The sequence below is a fragment of the Vigna unguiculata genome, chromosome 9 (assembly GCF_037176805.1).
Source record: "Vigna unguiculata cultivar grain cowpea cultivar isolate G323 ecotype 2 chromosome 9, ASM3717680v1, whole genome shotgun sequence".
In the NCBI taxonomy this organism is placed as follows: domain Eukaryota; kingdom Viridiplantae; phylum Streptophyta; class Magnoliopsida; order Fabales; family Fabaceae; genus Vigna; species Vigna unguiculata.
The window spans coordinates 43,023,796-43,044,284 of NC_140800.1; the positions used below are offsets into that span (position 1 = coordinate 43,023,796).

The window sequence follows — 20,489 nt, forward strand, 5'->3', positions numbered from 1 at the left end:
GAGGTATCATTGGATACGTGATGCTTTGGATGCTAAGTTGTTGGAGTTGAAAAAGGTTCATACAGATGATAATGGTGCTGATATGATGACTAAAGCATTGCCAAGAGGAAAGTTTGAAGTTTGTTGTGAGATCGCCGGTTTGGCGGTTATCTCCACATAGTTGTGAGGGGGAGATTTGTTGGGTATTGGGCTCCCTTCCTATGTGGAGAAAAGGCCCAAAATTTGAGAAGCCCATGTCTCACTTAAACCTAGTGGAGAGGAGGCTATAAAATAAAGAGAGAGGCAGAACAATAGAGTCAGAATACACTGAAAGCCCTAACACATAGAGGGAGAGGTAGAGGGAAAATTCTGTTCACGTTTTTCATAGAGCTGTCGCAGTAAATTCGGCGCTGCGGATTCGTTCACCGTTGGATCGGGCTGAAATTTTTACAGCAGGTTCGGAACTCATTGCTCTTCATTCTGACCGGTCGGATCTTTGATACGAGGTCTGAGTTGGGAGATATTAATTTCGCACTGCAGCAGTGATTTGTAGAGGTTTTCCTCTCTTGTTCTTCTCTATTTGAAAGCTTTGTTGCTTTGTTATTTGGTTGGGTGTTGGCACTAATTTGTGCTATTGATTAAGACTCTTTTGTACTCTTGTTGATCATAGTGAAGCTATTTCTTTGGTCTGGACGACTCGTGGTTTTTACCCTTGATTTGAGGGGTTTTCCACGTTAAAAATCTTGGTGCCTTTATTTGTGCTTTTGGTGGTTTATTATTGCTGCTCTTTGATTATTGCTCCTCATAGATTCTTGCAAGTTAGGGGAAATTATATCCGCTGCATTCTCTGGTATATTGTTTGTTATTGTTTTCCCCATCAGTTGGAGATAAGGTTTGAGATATGGTCCGGGCTTTAAGGCCCATCAACCACTGAGAAATGGCTTTTCCACATCCTTCTTCCTTTTCTTTCTTCTTTTTCTCTTTTTTCTTTTTTCTTTTCTTCATTACCAATGGTTCATGTCAACAAAGTCATTACTTTTGTCTGCACTATGAATACAGTTCTGGTTTTGATTGCAATCTACGTAATCATTTCGGTACTCTTTGTGCGTTATTGTCGTTGATCACCTAGCATCTCGTTCTTTCTCTTTGGATCCATTACCCCACTATTCATTGAGTAAAAAAGGGATACAAATACGTGTCATATATATTGGAACGTCAAATACAGAAAAAAAAATCATGTTGAAAAGGTTTAGCTTTAACTAAGGTTGGTAGTGTTTTGCTTCATTAATCATTGGCATATGATACTACGCATAATTCTTAACCTTGGTTCCTCTGGTATAAACTTGCTCTGATATAAACTTGCAGTAAATTATGCAGAATACATAGAATCAAATTAGATGTTGAAAGTCTCACATCAACTAGAGATAAGATAATTTCATTAATATATAAGTTAAGTGTAAATCTCATCTTACAAATTAGTTTTGTAAGGTTGAGTTAGGTTTTAAACTCATTTCTAACTTCAGATGCGTCACTTCTATTAAAACTATCGATGAAAGTGAACTTAAATGTTTACATCATCTCATGAAAATAAGTTTTTATTTTAAGTTAAATTTATTTTCTTCATCAAATTTAATTTACCTAAAATCTAGTTAGTTCTCTTTTTATCCCATTCATTTGATGGCTTTACTTTGTTTGAAAAAGGAAAGTTTAGAAATGACAGACTGAATAGAAATTTGAAAATTTTTCAAAGATTTCATAGGACATAAAGTTAGTATGAAATTTTGAATTCGTTTGTAGAATTCAATGTTTTTATGAGAAGACCATATTGATTTTAACCGTCTAGAAAATTAGAACACAAAAATAATGTATAATTTAGAATAGAGACTTTGAATCAATTACTAGAACAGATATATTTATGGGTGTGTTTTTTATAAATTTGGTATTTAAACAAAACTCTCGAGTTGGATGCTAATAACTTAAAGTTAATGGATTATTTAATTACATTGAAAGTTCCTTTTTTTTTTTAAAATAAAATTGACTGGTCCTTTTTAATAAGTTTTTTAATTACATTTTTTATTTATAAAGTTTAAACATGAGATATTAAGAATTAAACTAATAGGAAATAGTTTTTCATACTTCTTAAATACTCTTTATAATAAAATGTTTAAATACATGTAATTGAATTATTCTAGTTAATTGACATTTTTAGATTTGTGATATTGAATTATTTTAATATTTTTCCATAAATGAACTATCTTGTTTATTGTAACTGTGAAATTTTTTTTCTCAAATAAATCTATTTTCTTTAAAAATTACACAGATAAAGCTTTTTAAACGTATTTACATATAAGTAAACTTGTTCACCAATCACATGTCGCAATTAAATCAATTTTTTACATATAAATGTCCAAAATTTTATATTATTCACCGTGGTTCCTAAAACATTACTATTCATTTGCAAAGATTTAGTTTTTCAGATATATGACTTGTGATTATTTGTTTATTGATATAAATGAAATTTGAAAGAGATTATTTGTTTATTTTAAAAATTTGTATTTAGGAGAACAATCATAATCGTGTTAAGTATTTGGATAATTTTTATTTATTATTTTTTTTTTTTACTTTTGAAGTTTTTTTCAGTGAGTTATATAATTCCTACTTTCCCTTATCTTAATAAGGGTAACTATTTGATCTTTTGATTTTATTAATCTCTGATTTTTTAACATAAGACACAATGTAAGAGGTTTTGAAAATGTTTTTTCATGAGATGTTTTATAGTTCCTACAAAAATATTTAACTTTTTTTTTTTCTTTTTATTTGTCTTTTGATGATACTTCAATCTAAGCATGAACAGAATTGACGAACCCTGGGTTTACAATTTTAGAATTGGGCTCACAAGTCCAAAATTTTACAGTCAACTAGGTCCATAAGGTCCAAAAATGTCCAAACTCAAATGCATCTAAGCAATTCAAACCCTCTAATTCTTTTCTGATAAAGAAAAAATAAACCTTCAATATTCTTCAAACCCAACCAACTTATTTAAAGTGATGGTGTATACATTAAAATATATATATATATATATATATATATATATATATATATATATAATTTTAGAATGAGTTACTTGCAATAATAGAAATAAATATTTAAACTTTAAAATAATTTATTTCAAATCAATTCGAATCATTGTTTGGACCAAATATGGGTGACCAGGTACCCTATCTTATAATATCCACCTACACTTGCATTTATGCTGCCATCTAGCTTTCAAAAGGAAAAAACAAAAATCTATGTGGTAAAAACTTATAAAATGGTATTCAATTATTTTATACTTTAAAATAAATAATTTTGTTTTTTTAATAAAATAACCATTGTATTTATTTTATCTTTTAAATTAATATTTTTTATATTTTAAAAATATTACCCATTTATGTGAATACATTAGTAATTTTTTTCCTTTATTTTAGAGTAAAATAATATACTAACTTAAACTTAAACAAAATTAGTTATAAAAAAATAAATAATTTAATTAGTATATAATAATGTCACTCATTTATAAATTGTCTTATAAAATTTAAAGTTATATTTTTGAAAATATGTTATTTTAAAATTATATCCCTTTTTAAATAACATTTACTATTCTGACATGTAAAGGTTGTTTAAGAGATTGATAGTTTTTATTTGAAAGCTGTGATTGTATACTAAAAAAAGATAAATATTTATTCTGATTGAAATTTTGACTAGTCAAAATTAATCTTAATCTTATTACACTCTTAGTGACATTCTCTAAAGGTTGAAGGCCAACTCTAAAATATTAATGATAAGAAATCAGAAAATAAAAAAAAAGGTATTTTAAAAAGATAATAAGGCTTAGAAATGTATGAATAAATAGTATATATATATATATATATATATATATATATATATATATATATATATATATATATATATATAAAAGATAAAATAAATTTTAAAATTGCTTCCTTTTTTAAAGGTTACTAAACTAAAATTGGATTAAGATTCTTTATTTTGACATTGAACTTTCAACTATTCTAATTGACTTTCTTTCAAGTATTTTTAAGCAAATCAAAAAGTTTGAATGAGAAACTAATCCTCTACTAAATGAATTCAGTCAAACTTTTTACAAGCTTAAAATGAATTATTTATGAATAATTTCTGTATTTAAATTGACAATTAATAAACTGTTTTGTAGAAATTATAAATTTAATTTTAGACTAAAATAAATGAAATATTTAAATGTTTAAAGTGTACATAGTGCATATTAATTTTATTTTCATGTTTCTATATATAGATTATATTTTTTTTCTAATTAAATTATTCCGATAAAAAATATTGCTTGCGTTTATTTTAAAATAACCTAATTTTAATTTGATCTAAATTTTTGATTATTTTAATTTTTATATTTTTTCATTTTATTAAATCTCTATGTTTTTTTAAAATAGACTTAATTAGGTTGATGTTCACATCGTTTCGAAGAAAGTGTTACGTCTCTCTTTATAAATTTTATAATTTTGACATATGACTTTTCTCAAAATAGAATTTACTTAAATTTTGACGCCTAAAATAAATCTAATAGAATAAATTACATTGAATCAGATTTTAGAAAAGATAGGAACTCAATATGTAAAAAATATATATAATCACTGAAAATATAAAAAAAAAAATTATTAATTAAAAATATAAAATCAAAAATAAAATTGAAGTATTGGATTTGGCTTGATGTGTTTCTCCACTTTATCAGATATTTATGAATAATTAATTTCCACTAACAGCTTAAAGAGGATATGGATCCACGTGGATATGGGTAATGTAATGGGCAATGGATTTTGGATACGTACAGCCACCTCTATCGGAGCTGGCTTTCTAGGATTCATCCTTTTACCTTTTACACCACAACATTAGATAGTAAACTTTTCATTATCCTTATCTTCAAATTTTCAATTATTTTAACTACTGTATTAGCATTTTATATTAATATATAAGAAAATAACCAAGGGATTAAATTACAGTTAAAAATTAATTAATCTTACTCGTGTTTTAGGAGAAGTAGCTGAGTGGTCCAATCTCTAATATAAAGTTTAAAATATGTTTTCCACATGCAATGTCAAACCAAAAGAAGAAACTCGTGAGTGTGTATAAATAATAGTATTTTAGGTTGCAGAGTTGGCTATACCTGTTACCCCTCTTCTCTCTCCAATTTTTCCATTATATCTTCTTTCTTTCTCAATAATTTGGGCGTTTCAGTTTCACAGTGTTTCGAACACACACACCAGTGCTAATTTTCGGATCCTAATTCCCTCACCATTGTAGCCACCACAATGATTCGAACATCCTTTCCCAGTTTCAGGAAATTGCTTCCTCAGAGTGTTTCTGCTTCTGCGTTCTCCAAGGTCTGTCTTACTCTCCTACGTTATCTTTAGCATCCATACCATAATTTTCCTTTTATTAAGAATGCGGTTCATCGTATACTGTTCCAGATACAGGCTTTTAAGATGATTATTATGAAAACAACAAGTTTAGCATATGCCGTAGAATGACATTAACATTCGTTATACATTAATGTATATGTAGTTCATATAATCTTTTCAGACAATTGCATAATGATCAGAAGTATGACTTGAAACAATACATTTGAATTCAAATGCACTACAATGCATCTAACTAGTTACATATATGATTCTAAGTTTATACCTCACTATTGGGTAAAGAAGAGACAAACCACATGACTGTTGTAAATTTTCTTAATAGTACAAAGATACAAAGATATTATTTGATGGACCATTGTGCCCTCTGCACCACAGTACAAATTCTGCCGATGCTCATCTGACAAAGAGAGAGATAAAGACGACTGTGTGTATTATCTTCAAGTGCGCCTAAAAACTCGTTGTCGTTTTGAACACTAGGATTGAATTTTGTTTTTCTGTTTTGAATGAACAGTATAGGATAAAAATTAAATAATATAAAAGACTAAAGCAGATTTTATAATTATGTTATTGTTATTTACATTAAAAGGATAATATGGGTATTTTTCACTGAATGGGATTTTTTTAATATGAAATTCCAGTTAAATGAATGATAATGGAATATTCTTCCCCTTTAAGTTTGTGTGCTTTGGAGATTCAATCAAAATGATAATTAATGTTTCCATTTTCACTTTTTTTACAGCTCTTACTTGTACTTGATGAATAAAAAAATTCTCTTTTAAGTTTAAATATGTATTTATTTTCTGAAATTTTATTTGATAAAATATTTTTTAAGGTTAAATATATTTTTAATTTTTAAATTTTGATGTAAAATTAAAATTTATTTTTATCTTAAACTTTTATATATTTTGGTTTATAAATTTTAAAAATAAATAAACATAACCCAATTTTATTATTTTTTTTAATATATTTCCTACTAACATTTGAGTTGTTTATTGTTTATATAATTTAACTCGTTTAACTTCGATAATAGTCAAGGTCTGGGTTTGACAAATAAAAAAATTAAAATAATTGAGTTTAAAATAACTTATATTCATTAAGTTTTAAATTTAGACAAAAAAAATAGTTTTAATTAAAAACAAATTACTTTAACTTTTTTTTTATAATAACAATTAGAAATTTTTTCATATTGTTTTTCTCATTCTCTTGCTTTTTATTAAATATTAATTAAATAAAATTTTAAAATATAAAAATCGATGTACATGATATTAATAAATGTTCGATCGAATTTAACATGAATATATATATATATATATATATATATATATATATATATATATATATTGTAAAAACTATATATTATAATGAAATTTAAAAAAAAAATATTTCTTGAAATCTAATATATTGGTTGAATAAAATCACAAATTTTTTTTATTAAAATTATAATGAGAGAAAGAATATCTAAGTAAACTTACTGAGAGAGAATAATTTTTTCTTTAGAGAAATAATATATCAAACAAATTTTTGTGTAAAATAAACATAGTTGAGAATTAAAGATAAGCTAAAGTAGTGAATATATAATTTTTTGAAGGTTGTGCTCATAGTCAACGAATCCAAATAAATTAAATATTATTAATTTTTATACTTGTATCAAGTCAATTGTATTCTGTTAATACGATTTTTTTATCATAATCGAAACAAATAATACTTATAGAACACATTTATTTTTCATCTCTAACAATAATTATCATTAATAAATTGTTTCTTATTAATTTAATTATCATTTTATCTTTTATTATTAAATTAATAATTTGTTTGTTTGTTTTTTAATTAACAAGTTAGATGATGAGTCTCATGAACAATAAAGAATATATCAAGAAAGTTTTATATTATTCCATGTATTTATAAATTATTATATACACTAGGATTTTCTTTTAATTTTATAATAATTATTTTAAAAGTCATTCTAAAGATAATGCTTGGTTCATACTGTAAAATTTGTAAACTAATATTTATAATTTATATTTCTCACCAGACAATTTAATATTAATAATTAAAGTTTGATATATATATATATATATATATAATGAAATTTTATTTTGTTTTTTTTAAATCATTATTCTAAAAATTTTGTCCTGCGACATTCAGTTTTTTTTGGTAATGTATTGAGTTAATTTGTGTTTCTTTAAAATTTTTATACAATAATTAAAAAAAAAAAATATAATTTAATTATACATTTTTTTGTCGGCATGATTAATCTAGTTAAGAATATTAAATGAAGTTTATTATCATCAACAAATGAAATTGAAGATAATGTTTTTAATTGTAGTTGGCTCCTTACCATTAATGCATGCCCATGAGGACATGTTTCAACCTCCCTTATCCTTTTGGAGAAGATGTTTCTCGTGTTCTGTTTTTCTTTTCTCTTTTCTCACTTTTTAGTGTTCTCAAATTATACGTTTCTGCTGCCACGTTCTCTACTTTTTTATTCAACAAGTTAAGTGATTATCAAATGGAATTCATTCATTTTAAATAATCTATTAGTTTTCTTAATTGGTTTAGCTGATTATTCTTATTTAAAATCTAAACCAATTTATTATATATAAATATGGTTAGTTCACATTTAATTCAATACGCATCCAAATCGTTCTATTCACAACTTGAAGAAAATTCTATCTCAAAAACAAAATCCTAAACATAATTTATACCTTTACTGTAATTTTTATTAACTCTTGAATAAAAAATTAATTAACAGCAACTACTACAAATCAGAGAACTGAACAATAGCAATGAAGAAAATTCAAGCTAACTACATACAAATTAAAAGAATGATAAAAGTGCAATTAAATGAGAAAAAAGGTGGAAGTTTGTTTAAAAATGGAAAATTGGGCACCAACCTTTTACTCCCGAACCTAAATAAGAACTTAAATGAAGAGTATGGGTAGAATCATTGTGAAGTGGGTTAAAACATCTATTTGAATTGTTATCTTACGTTGTTTTGTAACAGATTGGAACATACAATTGGTTTACTTCTCAGCCCTACCCTCTTGAGAGTCCCAACCCTTCTTACAGGTATAATAGCTATATCATGTATTACCAGTATAAGTAATGGTTCATTTTGAATAATTTTCTGAAATAATGTTTATTGAGTAACTCTTTGTTGTTGTTTATATTAAAAACAAAACAAACACAGTGATGATGAGTATGCTGATGTGGATTGGGACAGCCTTGGATTTGGATTGATGGCTACTGATTATATGTACATTACTAAATGTTGTGAGGGACAACATTTTCGAGAAGGCCAACTCAGCCGTTATGGGAATATCGAACTCAGCCCCGCTGCTGGAGTCCTAAATTATGGTCAGGTCTGTGTCATTTCCAATTCTATCTGCTATTCTCTTCTTAAGAAACTTACGTTTTAACTTTATATATGTGTTGCCATTTTTGATACTTCAATATGGATATTTACCTGTTTGTGGATGAACAATTTAAAAGTAAATAGATATATAATTTAATATGACAATAGTATTTTAAAAGTACAATTTATATTCATTTATTTAAACAAGTTAGCTCGTTAAACTTTAAAGACTCTGCAATTATCCAACTTTAGCTTTCCGTAATACACGAAAAAAATAAAGGGTTAACCAAACTTTAAGTTTGGTCATAGACCTTAAGTTGGGCCATAGACACGTGTACGATATAGCCTTACTTATAGACTAGATGCAATTAATTCCACCTACTGCCTAGGCGATATTATGAATTATCACATTTAAATTTCAACAAATTCTATCATGAATTATGAACAAGCGCATGATAAATTGTTTTAAATTTTCTTACGATATTTTCTCTTAAAGATGAGATATGTATCTGTACCGATAAATATTGTTTTTATAGGAATTTTGTATTTACTTTATAGACTATAAATATAAATACTTGATTTTTCTAAAATTAGGTATGGAACGTGGACCATATATATATATAGTCATTCTTAGTTTTCTTTGATATTATGTTGGAATGGTGGAATTGTTGTTGAAATATGAAAACAGGGATTATTTGAAGGAACAAAAGCATACAGAAAAGAAAATGGACGCGTGCTACTCTTCCGTCCGGAACAAAATGCCATTCGAATGAAGATGGGTGCAGAAAGAATGTGCATGGCATCTCCTTCCATAGACCATTTCGTTCATGCTTTGAAACAAACTGTCTTGGCTAATAAACGTTGGGTACGACAACTAATTATTCAACTATTAATCACTTCCAGTTTCAATTCTAAAAATAGAAGGCACAGAATGTGTAATTGAACTGATAATTGTAAAATCTAAACAGATTCCTCCACCGGGAAAAGGGTCCTTGTACCTTAGGCCTCTGCTCTTGGGAACGGGTCCAGTTTTGGGTTTGGCTCCCGCACCAGAATACACATTCCTCATATACGCTTCCCCTGTTCGCAACTATTTCAAGGTCTCTCAAAACTTCCTTTTCTTTATCTGTGCTACACATAACAATTACTTCAACTTTTTCTCAAACATTTGGAGTGCTTTATTTTATGCGTACCACAGGAGGGTTCGGCTCCGCTCAACTTGCACGTTGAGGAGAACTTTGACCGTGCTTCTCGCCGCGGCACTGGAAACGTTAAAACCATTTCCAATTATGCACCGGTATGCGTTTCACGTCTCACTCAAAAGCAAAAGTCAATCGATTCGTGTATATAATAGAGGATTATTTTTTCTTTAGCAGTAGATCCTGGATTAATTTAACTAGGAAACCCATCACACACAAGCTAAATTAATCAAATGTGAACTTCAAGGGGTTGAGATCTTGTAATAGAGTGCTCAATTTTGCATTTCGTCTTGAGGTGTAGGTTTTGATGGCGCAAACTACAGCCAAGAAAAGAGGATTTTCAGATGTTTTGTACCTTGATTCGGCCACCAAGAAAAATCTGGAGGAGGTCTCTTCTTGTAACATTTTTATTGCCAAGGTATTCTTCCAACTATTCATGTTCCCCTTCAATGTAATTGCAGTTGGGTAAAGTGTTACTTTCTCAGTTGTGCACATTTTAAACGATTTAATAAAATTACTCTAAGGACAAATCTTCAGCCATATACGTTTACAACAGGCTGATTTAACTAGTTGCTTCTACTTCACAGGGAAAATGCATCGCTACTCCTGCTACCAATGGGACTATTCTTTCCGGAATTACCCGAAAAAGTGTCATTGAAATTGCGGGTGATCTTGGCTATCAGGTATTATATAATTACATATATGTCTCTTCTACGTGATAACTTTTTATCCTTTAATTGTTTCTTGCTTAATGCTCTTTAAAGTTTTGAAGAGTCCTTAATCTATCTCTCTATTGTGCTTCAAGTGAGTGCTGAAACTATTACTTATATACTAGTTATGTATATGAGTACTGAGTTTGAAAGGCGTGAACATTTACTGTTTGATCTATCTATCTTGTTGGTTCAAAGATAATACAAACAGTGATAAAAAAAAACTAGTTAGCCGGAGACAATGAAATTTAAAAAGCTCAAAAATGACCACAAGACAGTTGTTTTGGCCTGATATTCGAAACACTGGCTAACACATCATGGATTTTATAAAGTTTTGTATTGTTTTTGTGACTTTCTGTTATTTGAGATATGTTGTTACATTGACCAATTTGGTTCAGGTAGAAGAGCGTGCTGTTGGTGTGGATGAATTGATTGAGGCTGATGAAGTTTTCTGCACAGGAACTGCTGTAGGTGTTGCCCCTGTTGGGAGTATCACATATCAGGATAAAAGGTAAAATACGAAGCCATCCACATCCACCTAACTAAGAAACAATATAAATGCAGGGTAGTGAGATAAATTAAGTTCTAAAACTATATATTGCAACCTCAATAAATTCTGATTTAAATGTTATTTTACATTTTGAATGTTGGCACACCGGATCTTTAAAAATGATGCTGAAACATCAAGTTGTATACATGCAGGATGGAATATATAACGGGCTCTGGAACCATTTGTCAAGAGTTGAACGATACCATTTCAGGAATTCAAACTGGTACTATTGAAGATAAGAAGGGATGGATTATTGAAGTAGATTAAGCAAGGGTGTTCACGATTGTTTACTTTAAATCTATGAAAAATGGCAGATATAATGCTGTTTCCTTTAGAAAAAGGATATTATGTATGTATATGCGCATTATCCAATAATGTTATATTCCTATATTCATAAAAACTTATCACTCTCAAAAATATTAAATCATTGTCAATTTTTCTAAACAAGTCATTATCAATTTTAAACATATGAATTGCGCTCTTTATTTACTTTATCTTTAAATAATAATGTATTTTTATCACTTTTTCAAATATTTATTTTCAAATGTAGTTCTAGTCAAAACATGCATTAGATCTTTGAAAACGAACATGTTATATTTGTGTGACTTAAAAGGAAGAGCTTTTTAAGGTTTTTTTTTAACGATAAATGAGATATCTATAGAAAATAAAATGAGTTTTTTTACAAGTGTGCTGATTCATAAAGTTTTTATATAAAATGAGTTCTCAAATATATGCGATCATCAAATTAAAATGTTGTTTAAATTTTTCTGTGTGGAAAAATAGATGAATGGAACTTTTAATTTAAGATAAGTAGAAATTGCACGTACCATGTCCGATAATACTGTTCAATAAAATATATTAAGCTCAATAATATAAAAGTATCTGAAGATACTTCCACAAAATTTAATATCCTCGTATTAATAATAATTAATTATGACAAATTAGAGTAGTTTAATTACACTATAATACTTCTTAATATAATATATTTACATAATACTTCATATAAGAGATACGATGACACAGTATTATTATGATTATAACGTAATTAAGGTAAATTATTGTTTTATCTATATTATTTGATATTATGTTATACTTATGAGTTATAGCATTTGGATCCTTGAGTCCAAAAATCTGATAAATACCACCTTAATTTTTCTTTTATACTTATTTTTTTTATTAAAAGATCTTAACTATCTTATTTAGTTGAGTGTTAGAGAGTCTTTTACACATAAATATTATTCTATATTTCAATATTTCAATCCTAAGAAGCATCTTATTTAGGTTTATCGTAACCATAAAAATCTTACATCCTATCTGAATTTTTCGATAAGAACAGAAACGAAAATGATTAATTTAACTCTGACATTTAATGTTTTTAAAAGATCTAAATTGATGAGACTACAGTTATATATTTAGGTGGGCCGAGTAAAGATTGATGCAGAGTGGTGATGAACGAAATAAGCCAAACAGGACCTACATGCAGATCTATATTCAAAGCCGTCATGTAGTATAAATAGCATAGTAGTAACTGTTCAATGCACCAATCCAATCATATCATGAAAAAAGTCAAGTTGTAGGACTATTCAAACCCTTCGTTCTCGTTTTTCACTGCCAACAAGTTTTCCACGAGGAACTTCTGCAATATTCCAAATCCTCATTCACTTTATCACAACCATACCTCTTTCTCTCCTTCAATGCTGAATATGACCCTATATCAACCAAACCTATATTCTTTATTTAAGTTCAATTGTGTGTTTTTTCGTTATTTTTTAACCAAATGCAACCCCTACGTCCAGTGGGAATACTTAATTTCTTCACAAGAAGTAGACTAGTGCAGCAAAGAAAGCTTTACCAAATTTACAAAATTATAATTAACATACTTTTTAAAATCTTAATCCGACCTCAAATTCCTTAAAATACATTGTTAAGATTAATAATTGCTTTGAGGTATTTTTTGTTTTCAAGTTTAAGGTTAAAATACCTTTTTGTTCCGATTTTTGTTAAGTTTTGTCAAATAAGTTCTAATTTTGGTTTTATGTTCAAATAGGTCATCTTTTGTTAACACTATTTAAATCATTAACGGCCATGAACATTGACTGCCACGTGTCACTTCGTGGTTTTTTTGAATTTGTTTTAAATGTCCACGTGTCAATCCAGTAGTGTGCCACGTATCAAAGTCAATGTTCTATATTCAATTTGTTCTCTATATTTGTTATTTTTGTTCAATTTAGTCCCAATTTTGTTTAAAATTGATCAGTTTTATCCTTATCGAAGATGTGACCAAATTTAATTTTTATATCAAAATTATAATAATGTGAATTTTAATATATTATATAAAAATATTTAATAAAAAAAGTAAATTTTAATATAAAAATTAAATTTGGTTAATTTGGAGATGAACCAAATTGGTTCATATCCATCCAAATCTATGCATATCCATCCAAATCATCCTCACATTCTCTTCCAAATCCATATTTTCAAAGAAACACATCCTAAAATTATCTCAACGTTTTATCTTTAAAAAACATCTTAGAAAATTGAATGAAAAAGATAATTACAAATTTCCTTAAACTTAAATTCTAAGTTATATGAAACTATTTATATATCAGAAACAAACTCCAATCATGGACTATTTGAATATCAAAATAAACTCTTAGTCAAGGGAAAAATGAGTTTTTGTTTCCACAAACAACATCCATATTTCAAGTTCATAATTAGAGTTAATTATTACATACGAGACATTGTTGGGTTTGAGACATAAAACTCATGTCATAATTTTATTTTTTCTTAAAAAACGCCTTAAATAATTGAAGGCAAAACAAACATTTAAACTATCTCTTCTACTTTTAAATGATATGAAACAATTGGGAATCCAAACAAAATCCTGAACATTATTTTATTTTATTTGACAAGGTAGGATGATTACTATAAGAAAATTTTTAATATTTAATACAATTTTATACTCAAAATTCAAATTTGATAATAATATCACTTATTAACCTAAAACAATTTCATGTCAATTGATTTGCACTTAAACTTAACATACACAGCAAGAAAAAAAAAACTATGCACATGCACATATAATTGATTTGAATTAGTATTTTTTTTTCAATTCTTTTTTACTATTTTAAAGAGTACTTTCTATTCTGGAATACTTTATGGCCTTAATGTAAGATAAATAAATTATTCTTATATGTAATTTTTTAGTTTAGCATAAAAAAATATCATGAGATCTTTGATAATATATTTAATTTTTTTTATCTCTAACCTTATTATAGAAGGTTAATAACTTACTCGAACCCATTCTAAACTAGTTTAAGAATGTTTCTTTTAACAATTTTTCTTCTTCTTTTATTTCCTTTGATAATTTTTCTGGAGACAAAATTATTTTTCTAGTGAAAAGGAAAATAGTTACATTCTGATGACTCCTTAACATTTAAATCTTTTATATAAAAGACAAAAAAGGCCTTTAACGTCAACTTAAAGTTATTAATTTCTGTATGTCAACTTATGACTTTGATGTGTTTATTTTATTTGTAATGTTCAGTGTAACAAGCAAGAAGATTCATGGGAATGTGGATATTATGTCATGTCTTGGATAAGAACAATCATTCGAGCTGCAGTTAAAGATGAATGGATAGAGGTAATTATATATATCTTTCACATATTATAAATCATATCAAACTTTAAAGAATGATATTCATACATAATGAAATTGTATTACTTTTTCAGCGATTCAAGAATCCATCACCTCTACCAGATGACATTATCCACACACTAAGACAAGAATGGGCAGCATATCTATTGGAGAGATGGAATTGATACCACATGAATTAGAACTCGTTTTAAAAACTTTATTGTACAAGAATTTCATGTTGAAACTTTTAGTTTGTTGTTATTTATATTAGTTTAGAATATATGTTGAAACTTTAGTTCTATTATATATAACTGTAACTCTAAAATTGTGCTGAAAGTTTTATGAAATTGTTCTGGGAATTTTCTGATTTTCAGGTGTGTGGATATTGTAAAAACAGCCAAATTTTTTAAAAAAAATGGTGCAGTTTGACGTCTGGTGTGCCCTGACAGACGTAATTTAACGTCGGACTGTACCAGGGCCGACGTAATTTAACGTCTGACTGTTGCAGGGCCGACGTTATTTAACGTCTGATAGTCTCTGACAGACGTTAAATTGCTCAGTTTTTTCCCTCTTTCTGGTGCAAAATTTGACTTCTGCTATTACTGGCCCCGACGTTGGATAACGTCGGACTCCCAAAAGGACCGATGTCAAGTGACGTCTGCTATTTTGCCGACGTTATTTTGACGTCACCCGATACGACGTCGGTGTTTGGGCAGACGTCAAAGGTCGAAAATGTCGGACGTTAAAAGGCTTTTTTGTGTTAGTGTATTTTAATAAAATTCAAAATATGAATTATTTATTACACAACAATTATATTTTTAATGGAATGAAAGTGAAAAAATTTATTTTCATATCTTTAAAATAATTCTTATTATTTTACTAAAGGCTTATTAAATTTATAATATTTATTAGAAGGGCAGCATATTGAGATGTAAAAGTTTAGAATGATGTTTCAAACGATATTATTTAGAAGTTTATAATGTCTTCAGTGTAGTTCATATTAAATTTTTTTTATCAAACTATTCCAAATTTTTATATTTCTTATTTGATTTTATATCCTTGTTTAATTTTTCTATTAAATTAGATGACATGAAATGTTATCTTACTTTATTATTTTAGTACTTATCTCTATGTGAGACTTTGTAATTAAATAAAATAATATTATGATTAATATAAAATGATAAATGATTTTTATTTATTTTAGTGAAGTCGAAAGGAAAAAAAATCACTTTATCATTTTACCATACTTTTTTATATATGGAATCTAACATTTATTATCCACCGACAAATATATGAATAGTGAGATAATATAACAACCACACAAGATTCTTAATTGGAAAAATTAAAATATAAATACTCAATTAAAAAATATAATTTTTTTAACAACAACTAATTAAAAATATCCAAAATTTTACCAAAAATTTGAAACTTAATTAAGTCAAATATATATATATATATATATATATATATATATATATATATATATAAATTTATAAGCTTATCCTGATTCAAAAATAAAATATCCTAATCTCATATCTAAATTTCATAGACTTTGATTCATATTGACTTGTTAAACAATCTTCTTGGATACACCTCTTTTCATTTCCCCATGTAAACACGAAAGAATGGCATTGAAAGTTTTACTTATTCACCATGCGTTTGGTAAGAGAGAATTAAAGAAGAAAATAATAAATAAAATTAAGTTATACAATAGAATTTATTATACTCTTTCTTTTCACGTATTTTCACTACCTCTTGCTTTATTTTCTAAAGTTTTTGTATTTCCTTTTAATAAAATATTTCTAAATTTTTACATTAACTTTTCCTTATTTTATTATTTTTTATTTCAATTCTTTTTATATTCTCTCTTTTGTATGAAACAAAGTCCACTTCAGATGTAAAGTAACCTCGAGTTAAGTGTTCATCTCTTTCTCCTCGGAACACTTTTTCTTGATCATACTACACGACCATTAATTAACCCAATAACATTATTTTTGTCTTGTCGAAATATTATACACTAAAACTAAAGTTGGCTTCAGCTGTATTACTTACTACTAAGGAACAAGATTGTCAAAAAATGATTGATTTTTCAAACTTGCATGTCAAATCAAGCATGGAAATTATTACAACGTTATATCATCCAACTCATCAACTCAAACATCTGTCGTTACACTTCAATTCTTTATTTACCATTATACATTACACTTTTCTTCAACCTTTTGTTTTTACTCACCAGTGCAGAAAGGGTTTTTGGTAGCGGTTATTTTCAATATTCTGCACCGGTTCGGGAACCGAAGCATATTGGGGCGAGGCCAAAAAGTCATAGCTTTTTGCCTCGGTTAAGAATCGAAGCCATAGAGTCCCCTTCTGCCTCGGTTTTACGTTCCACCCGAGGCCATATGGGCTTCTTTTTTTTAAATCTGGCCAATCATACATTGCCACATCATCATCTCCTCCATCCTTCTCGCCGGCAGCCACCACTAGTCACGACCACCACGCACCTGCACAAGCCACATCGCCGGACCACCATTTCAGCGCCTCCCACTGCCATCAGCCTCGCACTGCAGCGTCAACGTCGCAAGCAGCCACCGTTCGTGAGCAGCACCTCCATCTTCTCTCCACGCACCACTACACTGCAACAGCGCCTCTATACTCGCGCACCAGCAGCTACCAGAGGAGAAGAGAAGCTCCGCCACCATAGCCACTGCACCTGCAACGCACAACAGCGACGAGCAACACCATGAACGAACCTCCACAAATCAGCACCACGCACCAGCATCTTCGTTGCCGCAACGCCATCCCTGCACTAGAAACGAAACAACACCGCTCTTGAAGTCGCTCACTGCAAAAAAAGCCATGAAAGCTCCAGGAAACCTGATGTCGTCAGCCATTGTCACCGGACCGCCATGAACGCGTGTGAACCAGATTCATTGCAGCACCAAATCCATTGCAGCACCAGATTCGAACCTGCATAACGTTCCTGCATCAAATCAAAATGGAACACCCTTGCCGGAAGTCCCAACGATAGAAACCACAATAGAGAGAGAGAGAGCACGCGAGAGAGAGAGCGCGCGAGAGAGAGAGCGCGCGAGAGAGAGACACAAAATGGTGGCCGGAGGAGGAGGTCGCGTGGTGGTTGCACTGGTCGGAAGGTGTGGTGCAGAGGAGAGAGGCAGCAGAGAGAGAGAGAGAGTTGCAGAGGCTGGCGCGGGGAGGAAGAAGAGGGTTCGCGATTTTCGAACCCTAAATAAACCCTATGGCTTCGGTTGTTAGAAGAACCGAAGCCATTGACCCCTTTTGGCACCGGTTCTCCTTGGACCGAGGCCTATACCCTGACTTCCAGCCACTTTTTGGCTTCGGGTCCTGATGGACCGAGGCCTAAACACCTCTTTGGCACCGGTTTTGAGCGAACCGCGGCCTATACCCTTCTTTGGCTTCAGGTATTTGGAGAACCGAGGCCTAAAACTTGGCTGTAATTGCAAAAATGCCACCGCGCCATTATATGCTTCGGTTCCTAGCCAACCGAGGCATATAAGGCGAGGTAAAATGAGAATTCTGCACTAGTGACTGCATCTTTCTTTTATTCAATTTCAAAACATCTTCATCATACATATAGACCTAGCTTTAGTTAGGTCTCTCCTTATGTATAACGAAATCTTAATTATTTTTATATGGTAACACTTCGTTGACTCTGTAATTCCTTGTGCAGGTTAGTTAAAGTTTCACTTGAAAATAAACAATGCAATAAGTGCCAGTCATGGCTGTTGCTGTAACTTCTCAGACTTAATATAATGAGTCCTAATGGAATTCATATTAATCAAACTTTGGGTTGAAAGTAAACAACATTTATTGTTAATGTGATAGAGAAAACAATGTTAAATATATTTTTGATCCCTCCAGTTTAACAGAATTTTGAAATCAGTCTCTCTTTGAAATTTTATACCAATTTAGTCCTTCATTTTTATAAATGTATGAATTTAGGGATTTAGTTTTTCTTACCAAATTTTGTTAAGTTTATTTGACATTTTAAATGTATTTTATGATAATATTTCAGTTAGTATTAAAGCGAAGATGTGTCAAACGGGTGTAAACAATTCAAATAATATCATAAAATGTACTTGAAATGTCAAACAAATTTAACAAAATTTGATTAAAATGACTAAGTTTACATTTTTTTAAAAATAAAAAATTAAATTAATCAAAAATTTTAAAAAAAAATTAATCAAAAATTTTAATTAAACTTGAAGGACAAAATCATATTTAATCGAAAAAATAACAAAGATATAAAGTAAAGTACAGAGGATGAGAAAGAAAATGTTGAATATGTCCTCACGATACTTTTAAGAGAAAAAATAATAGCAAAAAAAAAACTTTAAATTGTAATTTATTCAAAAGTTAACAGTAAGAAATTAGATAAAGTTTAATTTTTGAGTTTAATCGTTGGCATGTTTGATAGTGAGTGTAATGAATGTGGTCAACCTTCTGCCTCGGTCCTCATGTTGTTGCTTTGTTGGTCATTTGTTCACCAACCAAAACCCAAAACCAACGATTTTTCATATATTTTCAATGCCGCTAAGGTCTCATTTCTTTCCTTCTAGAAACTCTATAACCTTTCAATTATAAAATGCACATGGATTTCATACTTCATCATAATTTTCAACATCTTGCTTTTCATTTTCTCATTTCGGAGAAGTTTAGTGAGTTCAAGACCCTACAAATTTATTAACTATTGCTGAATGTGAACCTAAAGTTCCGTGGTAGATATAATCAACTAATAAGCGAAAAAGAAAAATTACAAATATGATGATGAATTAAGTGTGATATATATGTTAATATATATATTTTTTTAATATTTACTCTCTCTTTCTTATAATATTATGTTAATCCTCTTTCTCAATTTTGTAGTATTTATAATTTTTGAGTGGGATTCGGTAATAATGAGACTTAAACAAAAACTTTGATACTTTATCTCAAAATATGTAAATAATAAATTTATTAGTCTTTTTTTTTTCTTATATATTATTTAACTTTCTTCATTTTTAAGTAAATGTAGAACTTGTCCTTCTTTTTTTTTTGTAAATATTGAATTTTTGATAAGTACATTCTCACTTATTTTTATAAATAAATTTACTTTGTAATTACTCTTAATTTTCATTGTCATTTGCTAAAATAAACATATATAATACAGTTTTATTTAAATAAACTTGTATTCATTTAGTTTATTATTTAGCTAATATACATGTGCACATAACATTTTATATAGAGTTATTTTTAAAATAAGTTTTTTTTTTCAGAAAATATTTGCTATTAAACCATGAAATAAGAAAGATTAAAAAAAGTTATAAAGTGTAATAGAACACTTATATTATTTATAATACTATAATGATCTTGATTATTGTTTTTTATAAATGAAAAAATAAATCATGTCATAATTCCTAAGCATAGATTGTCTTGGGTATTCATTATCTAATAATTTCTCTCCACTTTACCCTCTTAATAGTATCCTTTTCCAAGCACCCGCACTTCAAAATTAGTTGATCATTAATTACGGTCAAGCCTTTCTCTTTCAAAGAACAACAACAATTAACATCTATATTTCTTCTAGTATTACT

At 28.7% G+C, this 20,489-nt stretch overlaps 1 protein-coding gene across 1 annotated transcript; it reads left to right on the forward strand.

Moving 5' to 3' along the window:
• The first annotated feature begins 5,103 nt into the window (after positions 1-5,103).
• LOC114164385 (branched-chain-amino-acid aminotransferase 2, chloroplastic) lies at positions 5,104-11,640 on the forward strand. Its single transcript, XM_028049036.1, has 10 exons — positions 5,104-5,390; positions 8,431-8,495; positions 8,617-8,788; positions 9,470-9,646; positions 9,750-9,881; positions 9,980-10,078; positions 10,282-10,398; positions 10,568-10,663; positions 11,089-11,201; positions 11,393-11,640. Exons 1-10 carry the CDS (start codon positions 5,319-5,321, stop codon positions 11,505-11,507), a joined length of 1,158 nt encoding a protein of 385 aa, XP_027904837.1. The 5' UTR covers positions 5,104-5,318; the 3' UTR covers positions 11,508-11,640.
• The last annotated feature ends 8,849 nt before the right edge of the window (positions 11,641-20,489 follow it).

Excerpts from the sequence above, each read along its gene's own strand:
- LOC114164385 (XM_028049036.1), top strand. The coding sequence starts at position 5,319 with ATGATTCGAACATCCTTTCCCAGTTTCAGGAAATTGCTTCCTCAGAGT. Across the intron at positions 9,647-9,749 it reads TCTTGGCTAATAAACGTTGG|ATTCCTCCACCGGGAAAAGG; the intron begins GTACGACAACTA and ends AAATCTAAACAG. Across the intron at positions 10,079-10,281 it reads CCATTTCCAATTATGCACCG|GTTTTGATGGCGCAAACTAC; the intron begins GTATGCGTTTCA and ends CTTGAGGTGTAG.